General features: G+C 40.2%; 1 protein-coding gene across 1 annotated transcript in view; it reads right to left on the bottom strand.

Annotated features, from left to right (window-relative positions):
• Nucleotides 1-13,954, bottom strand: part of HAO1 (hydroxyacid oxidase 1) — a 62,240-nt gene that overhangs the window by 19,664 nt on the left and 28,622 nt on the right. Inside the window, 1 exon segment of the mRNA XM_017877641.1 lies at nucleotides 5,671-5,846. Within this exon segment, the coding sequence (XP_017733130.1) occupies nucleotides 5,671-5,846 (176 nt within the window).

The following is a 13,954-nucleotide window of genomic DNA, read 5'->3' as shown; positions in this document are numbered from 1 at the left end:
ATGCAAAGCAAAAGTTCTTAAAGGAAATTAAAGCTACTACGCTAATGAACACAGGAATGATAAGAAAGCAAAGCAGCCTTATTGCTAATAGGGAGAAAGTTTGAGTGGTCTGGATAGATGATCAAACCAGCCACCACACTCCCTTAAACCAAAGCCTAATCCAGAGCAACACCCTAACTCTCTTCAATTCTATAAAGACTGCGAGAGGTGAGGAACCTGCAGAAAAAAAGTATGAAGCTAGCAGAGGTTGATTTCTGAGGTTTAAAGAAAGGAGCCATCTCCATAACATAAAAGTGCAAAATGGAGCAGCTGAATGCTGATGGAAAAGCTGCAGCAAGTTATCCAGGCGATCTAGCTAGGAAAATGATGGAGGTGGCTACGTTGAACAATATATTTTCAATGTAGATGAAACAGGCTGTATGGCATCTTCTTCCAAACAAGCCTTCCTCATACTGGAAGAAGATGCCATCTAGGACTTTCATAGCTAGAGAGGAGAAGTCAATGCATGGCTTCAAAGTATAATCCAAAAATTTTACCAAATCTACTCTGCCCGTGCTCTATAAATAAGACAACAAAGTCTGGATGACAGCACATCTGTTTACAGCATGGTTTACTACATATGTTAAGCCCAGTGTCGAGACAGCTGCTCAGAAAAAAAAAAGATTTCTTTCAAAATATCACTGCTCACTGACAATGCACCTAGTGACTCATGAGCTCTGGTGGAAAACACAAAAGATTAATGTTTTATGCCTGTTAACACAACCTCCACTCCATAGCCCATGGATCAAGGAGTAATTTTGACTTTCAAGTCTTATTAGTTAAGAAATATATTTCATAAGATTATAGATACTATAGTTAATGATTCCTCTGATGAATCTGAGCAACATTAATTGAAAACTTTTTGGAAAGGATTCACCATCCTAGATGCCGTTAAGAACATTTGTGATTTGTGGGAGGAGGTCAAAATATCAACATTAACAGGAATTTGGACGATGTTGATTCCAGCCCTCATGGATGACTTTGAGGAGTTCAAGAGTATGGTGAAGAAAGTCACTGCTGATGTGGCAGAAACAGTAACAGAACTGAATTCGATGTGGAACCTGAAGCTGTGGCTAAATTGCTGCAATCATGTGATAAAACTTAAATGAATGAAGAGTTTCTTCTTATCAATGAGCAAAGGAAGTGGTTCTTGGGATGGAATCAACTCCTGGTGAAGATGCTGTGAACATTGCTGAAATAACAACAAAGGATTTAGATATCACATAAACTTCACATATAAAGCAGCGGCAGTTTGAGAGGACTGACTCCAATGTTGAAAAAGTTGTACTGTGGGTAAAATGCTATCAAATAGCTTCTCATGATACAGATAAATCTTTCCTAAAAGGAAAAGTTAATCAATGCATCAAACTTCCTTGACTTATTTTAAGAAGTTACCACAGCCACCCTAAACCTTCAGCAACCCCCACCCTGTTCAGTCAGCAGCCGTCGACACCGAGAAAAGACCCTCCACCAGCAAAAAGACTACAACTCGCTGAAGGCTCAGATGATGATTAGCATTTTTTAGGAGTAACTTATTTTTTAAGTAAGGTATATACATTTTTTTAGGCATAACGCTATTGCACAAAATAGATTACAGTATGGCAAAAACATAACTTTCATATGCACTGGGAAGACAAAAAATTTATGTGACTTGTTTTACCGTGGTGGTCCGGAACTGAATCCACAATGTCTCTGGGGTATGCCTGTATATGAAGAGCTGACTAGAGAAAAGTTTCTCAGAAACACAAAACCACAATGGAAGTGAGACAGCCTAATTCAAAAAAAATTAAAAGAAAAGAAAAAAACTCTAAAAGCACTATGCTTTTGCTCAAAAAAGCCATTTGTTTGCTAGTGTGAGTTCTGACAAAGACCAAATCCTGTCTCAAGTACATGTTAGGAGCTTGCATTGACGTTCTCTAAGGTCAGTTTAACCACACACAGTAAGAGATTACATCTTCCATTCCAATTTGCATTCATTAAAATATAATTCTTAAAATGGTGGGACAGTCAGATGTTTGGTCTAGATCTTCACAGTTGCTCATGGCTTCATGTTCCTGCAAATATAATCTGTACTTTTCTGAAAAAGGAAAATGAAAGAGGATGGGTGACTCTTAGTCAACCCATGTGATTTCTGGATGAGGACCTGTGAAATGGAGAAAATTGGATTTCCCAGAACTGGCCCCGCCACCGCTCCCTTCCGATCCAAATTGAGCATATGTGTTACTTGGTGCAATTGTTGTCATAGAGATGATTCTTGTTTGTTAAATAAAAAACCAAATGGTTACAGAAAACTAGACAATGTAAACTGTACATGTATAAATAAGTTATTTCCCTTTAAATGTCAAATGTCCCATCTCTCCTTTTTTTTTTTTTTTTTGAGCTTTCTCTAATTAGATAGACTCATAGTTTTCATCAAGAAGTTCAGTAAATAAATATTTGGACTATCTACTATGTGTAAAATGTCACAAAAACATTTAGAAACAAGCAAGAAATCCATATGGATGAGAAGAAAAGAGAGGTGATGGTGATGGTGGTAGTGGTGGTGATGGTGGTGATGGGAGTGGTGGTGGTGGTAGTGGTGATAGTGGTGGTGGTGGTGGAGGTGGTGGTGATTGTCTTGGTAATGGTGGTGTTGATGGTGGTTGTGGTTATAGTGCTGGTCGTGGTGGTGGTCATGGTGGTGATGGGAGTAGTGGTGGTAGTGGTGGTGATAGTGGTGGTGGTTGTTCCTGGTAATGGTGGTGTTGATGGTGGCTGTGGTCATGGTGATAATGGGATTGGTGGTGGTGGTAGTGGCAGTGGTTGTCCTGGTAATGGTGGTGTTGATGGAGATTGTGGTTATGGTGGTGGTGGTGGTGGTCATGGTGGTAATGGGAGTGGTGATGGTGGTGACGGGAGTGGTGATGGTGATAGCAGTGGTGGTGGTGGCAGTGGTGGTGGTTGTCCTGGTAATGGAGGTTGTGGTAGTGGTGGTGATGGTGGTGGTAGTGGCAGTGGTCCTAGCTAAAGTGATAGCAGAATGAAGTTCTAGAAACCAAAATATTTTTCAACATAACATGTGATGGTAAATCTAATTCAATTGTTTGCATCATATCTTAGGGGACAAAGTTGTAGAAAATGATATACACTGGAAATCCTAAATTGAAAAGGTGGTTAAAAAATAAAATGACTTCCTTCTTATCTTTGTTCCTTATTTGAAACAATTATGGAACAAGACTAAATTTTTATTCTTCCCTAGTGTTTTAAAGCCAGATCCCCTGGGCCTTCTCTGTGATTAACTGTCTTAATTTTCTAATTTAATTATACCTTCTCAGTCCCCTCCCTGCCATTACTCTAAGTCATCTCTACAATTATCTCTTTTCTGGACAACAACAGTTCCTAAATGTCTTCCCTGACCACAATTTTGCCACCTCCATCCATTAGGTCCATTGTGCAAAGCATGATTTCTGTAAAATGCTTATTTGATGAGGTTGTTTCTCTGATCAAGACACTTCAGTGGTTCTCAGCCACTTTAAAGCCTAAATTCTCTAAATGGTTTACATGTTTTATAAATTGTTATGCATAATTCCTTTATTCTGCCAGTATTTCAGTCTGAAATAGAGTCTATTGGCTTGATATCATGGCAAAATTCAAGCATCATCTTTCATTCTGAAAAGTGTTTTCTAACTCACTCTTATATTATTGTCCATATTCTTTTTTAAGCCATGCCCTTACATTGCACAGATTTCTATATAACATTTTATTCACCCAAAATGCTTGCTTATATATCTGTCTCCTACAAGAATAGACTGTCTTTTTATCCAAGGATCTAAGATTATTTTATTTTATAAAAATATTTTAGCACACAGTAATTACGATATTTATGGAATGAATGAGTGAGTGAATAAGAGAATGGATGAATGGATACGTAAATGAATGGCACAGAACCTTCAGGTTAATATTATTTAGTCCCCACAGTTGAATGCGACCACAATAAGTAGCACTAGTAATCATGGATGACAACACGGATGCAAGTAAAGGAAGTGAAACCATTGTTTAAAGGTGTCTGTAAACCAAACCAATACATATTCATTGAAGCATAATCCACAGAAATTTTGAACTAGTACAATGATCAGTAGGAAACAGTGAACAATTTTTTTAGAAGTACAGAATAATGTTTGAGATGATGGATATGCTAATTACCCTGATATGATTACTATACATTACAGGTATTGAAACATCACTATATGCTCTGCGCATATGTACAATTTATTTTTTTTTTTTTTTTTTTTTTTTTTTTTTTTTTTTTTTTTTTGAGACGGAGTCTGCTCTGTTGCCCGGGCTGGAGGTGCAGTGGCCGGTCTCAGCTCACTGCAGCTCCGGGGCTCCCGCGTTTATGCCATTCTGCCTGCCTCAGGCCTCCGAGTTAGCTGGGGACTACAGGCGCCCCCCCCCCCCACCACAGCCCGTCCTCGCCGGCTAGTCTTTTTGTGTTTTTCTAGTAGATTGACGGGGTTTCACCGTGTAGCCAGGATCCGGGTCTCGATCTCCTGACCTCGTGATCCGCCGTCTCGGCCTCCCGAAAAGTGTCTGGGATTACAGGCTTTGAAGCCACCGCACCCGGCCTTATATATCGATTTTTAAAACTACTTTAATTTGTTTGAGCACAGAATAAGAACATCTGGATTTAAACATATCTCCACTACTTAAATGCTGCACTGGGCTTATTTCTTTCACTTTTATAAGCTCATTTCTTCAGACATAAAATTAAATAGTCAAAGTAGGTAGAACTTTATAAATAGGGATCACATAACTCAGACACGTTCAAGTAAAATCTATGAAAAAGTTTTGATTCAAAGTCATTTAATAGACATACATTAATGGACAGACTCTCATCCCAAAGTCACTTACTCAAACATTTCAGTTAAAAAAAAAGAAAAAAGAAAAAAGTTTTGGCAGTTATCTATATAACCACACTAAAAAAAAAGTGTTTTCAAACGCAAGAAAACATTTTTGTGGGTAAACACATTTACACTCCAAAATTATTATAGTCATTGGTACCTCCCTGTGGGATCTGAATATATGGGGATGCTGGAGGAAATAGTTAAGTTTCTTGTTACCCATGGCTTGATAATTGAGCATTTGACCATACTAGTCAGCCATTCTCTTCAGAGAGGTGATGTGGGTTTGACCACACTCAAAAATTAGTCCTAGCCATTTGTACTGGAGGGAGCACAAGGAAAAGAGGGAAAGCTCTTAAAACAAGTCTGTCTGTCAAAATATCTCCTTGGGGTTTCTCTTTGGTCTGAGAGCAGCTGTTGTAGCTTTCAGGCAAAGCAATGAACTCGTGATGTTCTACCAAGATCTTGCCAGGCTTTATGCTTCAGTAACAGCTCTGAAATAAGGCAATGGCATCCCAATTCTTTGACAAGGCTAACTTTCTACTTCATGAGAGTTTAGCTCTGCTTCAGAATATTACCTAAGAATGAAGAAATATTTACTCACTAACATGAAAAGAGAGAATTGAGAGTTGGAATGTCTCTCTCAATTTCCATGTTAATATTTCCTTGTTATTTTCCTTTAAGAATATGAAGACCATATCCACAAAGGATCATAACATCAGTACGAATTCAAGTAGAGAAATAAACGAACCTCTCAAAATGCCCTTTGCAACAATTGGCAATGACGTCAGTCTTCTCAGCCATTTGATATCTTCCCAGCTGATAGATGGGTCTATCGCTTTAGCCACATATGCAGCAAGTCCACTGTTGTCTCCAAAATTTTCCTCAGGAGAAAATGATAAAGTACTGGTTTCAAAATTTTTCATCCTAAAATAAGCAATGCATAAAACCAGAAATTTGCCAAAGTTAGAAATATCTTTCCAGTGATTCAATGAAAAATGTTACCCTTTTCAAATCAATTCGCTGTTCACTCCTCATTCATCTATAAGTCAATTGCATGCATATTTTCCATATTTTAATGTAGGACTCTAGACAATGTTATACGCTAGTGGTCTTAATCAGTGATGTAAATTTTATTTTACATCTTAGGCTGTGTTTATACAAACAAATGTGTTTCAAGGGAAAAAAATGTGTTCATATTCAAATATCCCTTTTTAAGCCAGTTTATAGGTATAGACAATAGAGTTGACACTATTTTTAGCCAGCAATGCAAATTAATCACAATTTTAAAACAATTTTATGGTGCACTATAATTTACAAAGGGTTTTGTATGCCAAAATTATCACAATTTTTCCTTAAAAGACTCTTAGAAAGTAACATTGATACTCTATGATTCCCATAGAAAATAAAAACAGCAGTACAAAATGAATTGCCTCAAATTAAGTCTAGTTAATAGCAGTATTTGAGTTCCAATCTGGGTCCCTTGACTTTATTCCTAATTATATTCTCTTGGCTCAGATCTCTGTTTGCTCCTGGCTATTGCACCTGACCTCATGAAACCTTCCAATGCCCTTGTAGAAAATTCTAGAAGAGGTTGCAACTGAGTAACAGGTGTTAGCATGACTGTCTGTTGCCCCTGTAGACTCCTTCTTGCCCTGCTATTGCAGTATTGATGGTGGTGGTGGGCATGGGAGAAGTGGGAAGTGTTTCCCAGCAGATAAGTTGTCACCTCTTGCCTTTCCCTCCCCCTTTTAGTTGTTCTCTCTGAACCTCTCGGTCTGCTGACTCAAAACAAGTTTGACAAGGACATGAACTTTTCAATTATCAATACCTTCATTTCTCTGACAGTGGTTTTTTTTATTTGGTCCTGGGCCTGAGTCACCACCCACACAGCAGACTGGAAGCATTAGGGATGTTGAAGTGTAAATACCCCAGCTCCCTCACCCCTAGGTAGACTAACTCTGAGATAAATTCTGCCTAAGCTCCCAGAATTTGCCAGCAGGGTTAAGCTTCAGTTGCCCAAAACTGTAGCTGTCTTGGTATTATGCCCTTTGTTCAATGCCTTCCCTCCTTTGCCTCACTTTCCTACTCCTCTAGCAGTATTCCCTTCACCTTCCCTATAAACTACTTGCACTGAAATCACAGGCTCACAGCCTGCATCTAGGAGAACCCAAACTGAGACAAAGTACCACTGAGTTGCTTCCTTCCTGTATGTCTATTTTTGTTGACCCAGCTTAGCCCAGTATTTCTCTAACTCACCTCTAAGATTCTGCAGCTGGCTTCCCCTGTGCCTGAGGTCTTTTCTCTTGACCTAACATCCTGGCTAGACTTTGGCAGTTCCCCACTCTAGGGGCAATGTCTTTTCAGCCTGCAGCTGTGACTGCTAGCTGGATGGATGACTTCAGGATGCACAATAGAATCATTCCTGTGACTTATCTGCCCACAGCCCCAAATCCAGTTGTAAAATTCTTCTCCTGAAACATTGTTTTTGAATAATGACAGTGACCAGACTCACTTTGCTCTTCTGCATGCTATTAATTCCCCTACCAGTCAATCTCCTTTTTTTTTGGGTCAAAGCATAGTAGTATGTATATTGATCTCTGGCTTAGTCCTATCTCTTTCTTCCCCTCCACCAGCTCTGTCATTAAATGTAGAGAAGATCATGGAGCCACATAAAAATTTATATATCGGCCAGGCGCAGTGGCTCATGCCTATAGTCCCAGCACTTTGGGAGGCCAAGGTGGGCAGATCACCTGCGGTCAGGAGTTCAAGACCAGCCTGGACAACATGGTGAAACCCAGTCTCTACTAAAATTTCAAAAAAATTAGCCAAGTGTAGTGGTGGGCACCTGTAATCCCAGCTACTTGGGAGACTGAGGCATGAGAATCGCTTGAACTCAGGAGGCGGAGGTTGCCACTGCACTCCAGATTAGGCGACAAAGTGAGACTCCATCACAAAAAAATTAATAAAAATAGTATATCATACTAGAAGAATCTAGGCACAATCATGACTTCCTTTAATAGAAAACTATGATTTTTTACACTTTAGTGTATTTTAGCTAACATAACTGGTTATGTAGCTTGGGTGGCATATATTATCATAAAGATATGAACATTCATATCCCATATAACTCAATTCAAGCTATTAACAAAGTTTTCTCAATAAGGATTGAATAGTTAGTCCTATAGTTTCATGGACTCAAATGGCCATTTAAGATCATAGAAAATTTCAGTGAGTCATATGGATGCCCATCTAGTTGTTGGCCTTTGGTGGGGATTTTAGCTGAAATGCCTGGACTTCCTTTTTATTTAAATCAAACCACTTAGGGTTGTACGTTATGTTATAGTCCTTGGTCTTCTGTGGTCACCCTAATTTGAATAAAGCTAACTGCTGGTCAATAAACATATCCTTATCATGGAGACCTATTTCATTACTTACAAATGATTAAATGATAATAAATTCCAAACTTTTAAATAATATTAATAAGAAAAAGTCCGGTCTGTCTATCCCATAGCAAGACCAGGGAAAGAAAAAGAAAAACATCTGTATGTGTATATAGTCTGCATGGCACCCCACCCCCATCCCAAACAAGCTCCAGTGTTTCAGCAGGGGTGGGGTGAAAGGGTGAAATGGATAGGAAAAAACAGAAACATGGATAAAATTATATAAATAACTGTTGTTATTCTTGGATGGTGAAATGCGGATCAACACTTGAATGAATGTTGCCTTACAGAAATTTCAGTGCACAATGAAGCCTTGTTGTTACTCTGAAACTTTGTTCAAAGTCAGAAGCCAAGAAAAAGTTTTTGGATATCTTGACAGAGACCCACGATGGAGTGTTTTACCAAGAGCTCCGAAAGAAACCTCCATGAATGCTATTTTTATTCGGATTATGACATACATATATATAAATGCTTAAAGTGGCTTCTGATAACCAAAGTATTCCATTTTGTAAGAAAAAAGGGGCGAAATCAAAATAATAACATGATTACTTAGGGCTTAATTCTCCAAATCCTGATCTGTTTAATGACGCAAAGGTAAGAAACAAGATTTCTTCTTTGTAAGGTGCTCATTATCTCTTGAGTGGCACTCAAATATACTTTTTAATATAGAAATTGTTTTAGCTGTTAGTAATTTAGCATCATAAAAAAGTAACAACTGCTAATGTAAGTTAAACATTATTAAATAACCAATAGTAACACTAATAATCATGAATATTGAGTAATACATAATATTATGTATTATAAGTATTGATAATGCAGCATTAAAGATAAAGCCACATAATTCTGTCTTGGGAAACAAAAAATAAAGCGACCAATAGAGGCTACAGTATCAACACAATATGAAAAGAAAGAGATTGAAAGAGGGGCTCATAAATACAGACACTGATACATGGGCCACCAGCCTTTAATTCTGTGGTTAGGAGAATACTTGTGTTGAGAACACAGCCCTGGTAATTGCTTCCTCAATGTGGCCGCTAGAAGACGGTTCAGGGGGCCGGGTGCGGTGGCTCAAGCCTGTAATCCCAGCACTTTGGGAGGCCGAGACGGGCGGATCACGAGGTCAGGAGATCGAGACCATCCTGGCTAACACTGTGAAACGCCGTCTCTACTAAAAAATACAAAAAACTAGCCGAGCAAGGTGGCGGGCCCCTGTAGTCCCAGCTACTCGGGAGGCTGAGGCAGGAGAATGGCGTGAACCCGGGAGGCAGAGCTTGCAGTGAGCTGAGATCCGGCCACTGCACTCCAGCCCGGGCGACAGAGCGAGACTCCATCTCAAAAACAAAACAAAACAAAACAAAACAAAACAAAACAAAACAAAAACTTCTTTATTTTGTAATTATTTTATTTAATTTACTTTGTTGTATTTATTTGTTTTTGAGACAGAGTCTTGCTCTGTTGCCCATACTGGAGTGCAGTGGCGTGATCTCGGCTCACTGCAACCTCCGCCTCCTGGGTTNAAAAAAAAAAAAAAAAAAAAAAAAAAAAAAAAAAAAAAAAAAGAAGACGGTTCAGGGAATGAATTTTGAGTTCAAATCCTGGTTCAGCCTCTTGCTAGTTATGTTACATTGGGAAAATCTTGTATGCTCTAGTACATTTTGTTGGTTGAGTCAACAATTACTTATTGAGCATCTACTACGTGCCAGTGTTTTCAGTGTTTAAGATACATCAATAAATATCAAAACAGTTGAGAATCCCTGCCCATGGTAAACATCATCAATAAGTAAATTACAATAAGTAAATTACAAAGTGTATCAGAACATAAGCACTATACAAAGTCAAGAAAAAAGTAAAGCAGATTAAGAGGGATGTGAGTTGTCAGAGACTCAAAATGAAACTTTAAGTATGTTTGGTAACCAGTATTGGCAAAATTGAGAAGCTATCTTGAGGAGGAAATTAGTAGAACTGTGTTGTGGTTATTTGTTACAACAGCAATAAGAATAACATGAAGGCGTTATATTACAGTTCCAAATGTCAGAAGTCTAAAATGAGTCTCACTGGACCAAACTCAAGATATCAATAGGGCTACATTTCTTCTGGAGAATCTAGGGGAAGCCCTATTCCCATGTATTTTCCAGCTTCTAGATACCCCCTGCTTTCCCTGGCTCCTGACCACATCATTCCAACCTCTACATCCGTCATTTCATCTCTTTCTCTGACTCTGACACTCTTGCTTCCTTCCCTGTTATAAAGACCCTTTTAATGACATCAAGCCTACTGAGATAAAACAGGAAAAATCCTCCCACCTCAAGCCCCTTAAGTTAATTACATCTGCAAAGTCCATTTTGCCACATAAAGTAACAGGTTCCAGGGATTCATTTTCCTGCCATACTTATCGATGTGAATGATTTCCTAACCAAAAATTTAAAAGGCTATTATGCCATTTAAGAGGCTATTGTGCCAAGTCCTCCACTGACCTCTCTCCCTGCCCCTGCCCCTGCCCCCACCCTGTTATTCTGCTCATATTTGCATCTCTACCATCAGTTTTTATTGTGGCTTCCCAATATAGAGACATGTATATCCATTCCTAACATCAAGACTCAATGGAAGCCAGGCTATTAGTCATGCGTGGATGCTGGGAATTACTGTTACAGGCAGAGGGAACAGCCAGGGCAAAGGCTCCGGGGTTCCAGCATGCCTGGCATATTGAAGGAACGCAGGGAAGCCAGAGTGGAAGAGTGGGTGAGGATGTGAGTGCTAGGCAGTGAGGCAGAGGTCATGGAGACCTATTCACATTGAGTCTACTTTAAGGCAGGCCACTTTCATCATGAGAGACCTGAGAAGACAGTGGCAGGCCAATCTATTTCAGTATGATATATTCTGGCTACTGTGATCAATAAATCACTTCTGGGCGCCCGGCGCAGTGGCTCACGCCTGTAATCCCAGCACTTTGGGAGGCCTCGGCAGGCGGATCACGAGGTCAGGAGATCGAGATCATCCTGGCTAACATGGTGAAACCCCGTCTCTACTAAAAATACCAAAAAATTAGCCAAGCGTGGTGGCGGGTGCCTATAGTCCCAGCTACTCAGGAGGCTGAGGCAGGAGAATGACATGAATCTGGGAGGCGGAGCTTGCAGTCAGCCGAGATCGCACCACTGCACTCCAGCCTGGGCGACAGAGCGAGACTCCGTCTCTAAATAAATAAATAAATAAATAAATAAATAAATCACTTCTGGGTTTAAGAAAACATGTCACTGGGCAAATCGTAGAAAGGGTAAGTGTCATGATTTACCTTGATCTTAGTCAATGATCAGAAATTACTTTTCTTCTCTTTAAACTGCGTTGGCACTGCACTGAAGGGCCAAATCTTAAACCAGGGTAAATGAACCATCTCTGTGGGGATATGGAGAAAGAAAAAGTTCCTGCCCCAAAGCCTCGGGAATCAGTCTACTGAACTAGTTTCATTCCTTGCTTCTTCCAAGAGCATATGAGAAGTCTCCTTACTCCCTCTCAGTTTCAGGAACCCCCGTGCCATTAATAATGTATACACATGCATGTGTTTTGCATATGGACCAAGCAGAGACTACCAAACCTCTGAACTCTTGCTGGGCCCAGATGCCAAGAGTCGGGACCCTCCCCTACACCCAGGCAGAGGAAGTAACAAGGGCTGGAAGGAGCCATGCTTTACAGGCTCATTCTCCTCTGGATTTCCTGCCTCCCTTGCCTGCCAAACCTCACTTATGAAAAGCCAGGCTTCACCTTCTGTGAGTCAGGTCAGTTGCGGAAAGAAACCGATTTCATATCAGGCTATAACAGATGAGCTTTTTGGGTGTATGTGGCCTCAGGCGGAAGCCTGGACCTCCCATTAGCATGCTCTGCCTTTGAGAGCTGAATGTGGACCACTGAGGAACTGACCAGAAGGCACTGGCCTACTCCGAAGTCCACTAGGACAAACAACGCCAATGTGCACTCTGAGGGGCTGGGGGTACACCCAGCTGTGGGGTGTTTCCCGTGTTCCCTATAACCTGGATGTGTTGCTCATTATTTGATCATCTTCAGACCGGAGATGTGACAAGCTAGGAAGCCGCAGCCAGTTCCATGCACACCGACAGCTGAAAAGGGGCTTTGTTTCATGGCCCTTCACGTCATCTGGGAAGGAGCCCAGGAGCAAAAGAAAAGGGGGGAAAGCAAATCAACCTTCCCGCTACTCACTGAGTAGCCCCAGTCGTGAGGAAGCAAGAGGTACCAGCCAGAATTAACAACTGTGTCATCCCCAGTAGATGCCTCTGTGAAACATGTTTTGCTATCCAGAGCAAGAAAGCATGTCTTAAGTTAAAAACAAAACAAAAAACCCTACTGTACTTATTATTGTTGTTACTATTGTTAGTAGTACTAGTATTAAGAGATGCAGGAAAAGGAAGAACAAATTCCTTTTCAAATGGCCAAGGGGAAATAATGAGGAATGTTTCCTGTCAGAAACCTCGATAGTGGGAAACTATTTAGAAAGTCTTTAAAAAAAAAAAAAAAAAAAAGTAATCAAAGTAGAGAAATAATGTAAACATGGGTTTCATATTGGGGGAATTTGAATCCATCAGCTTTCTGATGAATTTGGCAAGGAATAAGACTATGCCAGAGGCTTTTGGTTTTGTTCTCTTTACACACGGGGTGTTTAGGTAACCCTAAGTCTGGGATATGTGGAACACTTTTATTGGCAAGTTTGGCGGGGAGAGCACTTTCTTTTTCTGTCGTTGGCCGAATCCTGGTGCCACATACAGAAATAATATCCTAAACTGGCCTGGTAGTAACAGGGAGGTAACACCACACAGCTAATTCACACATGGCTCAACAGCAAGATTTTATGCACAGTAGTTTATTCTCACATAGGCACATACACAGTAAAACTATGTGAGACTTACACAAGGCCGTGCTCCAACTTCCATGGTGAGATACACTCTGCAGTCACTGTAATAGATATGAAATTCCAGTCGAATATGAATTTGATTGTGGATCTTTTCATTTTTGAATATTGTAGAAGAGCAAACACAGTAAACCTGTGGCTTCTTTCGTCTTTTATCTTTTTTCAATCTTGCTAGCGCTAGGATTTTTTTTCTTTTTCTTTTTTTTCTTTTCAAACACAATTCAAACATAGAATAAGTAAGGGTCTCTGTGGCATGAGATCTGGGAACCCAGGAAGACATTCCTCATAATCTTACATATTCTGATGGATGCTGTAGAGTCCATCATAAAAATGTCCGCCGTTAAAACTAAGATTTTGATCCCTTTTCAAATACTTATAGGCCTGAGGGACATAATACGTCCATATGAAAAATCCAAGAGCACATTTTGGCGGAAACTAAAGGAAGGAAAACATGATGGGGAAAAGAGGTGTGTAGCTTAAGGAGGTTTGGGTCTTTCCCAGAGACTTCTGCTCGGTTTCCAGCTTTGACTCAAGATGTTTGTAATCCTAGGCCGGGCGCGGGGGCTCAAGCCTGTAATCCCAGCACTTTGGGAGGCCGAGACGGGCGGATCGCAAGGTCAGGAGATCGAGACCATCCTGGCTAACACGGCGAAACCCCGTCTCTACTAAAAAAATAC

The sequence above is a fragment of the Rhinopithecus bieti genome, unplaced genomic scaffold, assembly GCF_001698545.2.
Source record: "Rhinopithecus bieti isolate Rb0 unplaced genomic scaffold, ASM169854v2 scaffold_65, whole genome shotgun sequence".
NCBI classification, from domain to species: Eukaryota; Metazoa; Chordata; class Mammalia; order Primates; family Cercopithecidae; genus Rhinopithecus; species Rhinopithecus bieti.
Note: the sequence above shows the minus strand (reverse complement) of the source record. Positions and strands in the feature narration are given on the sequence as shown.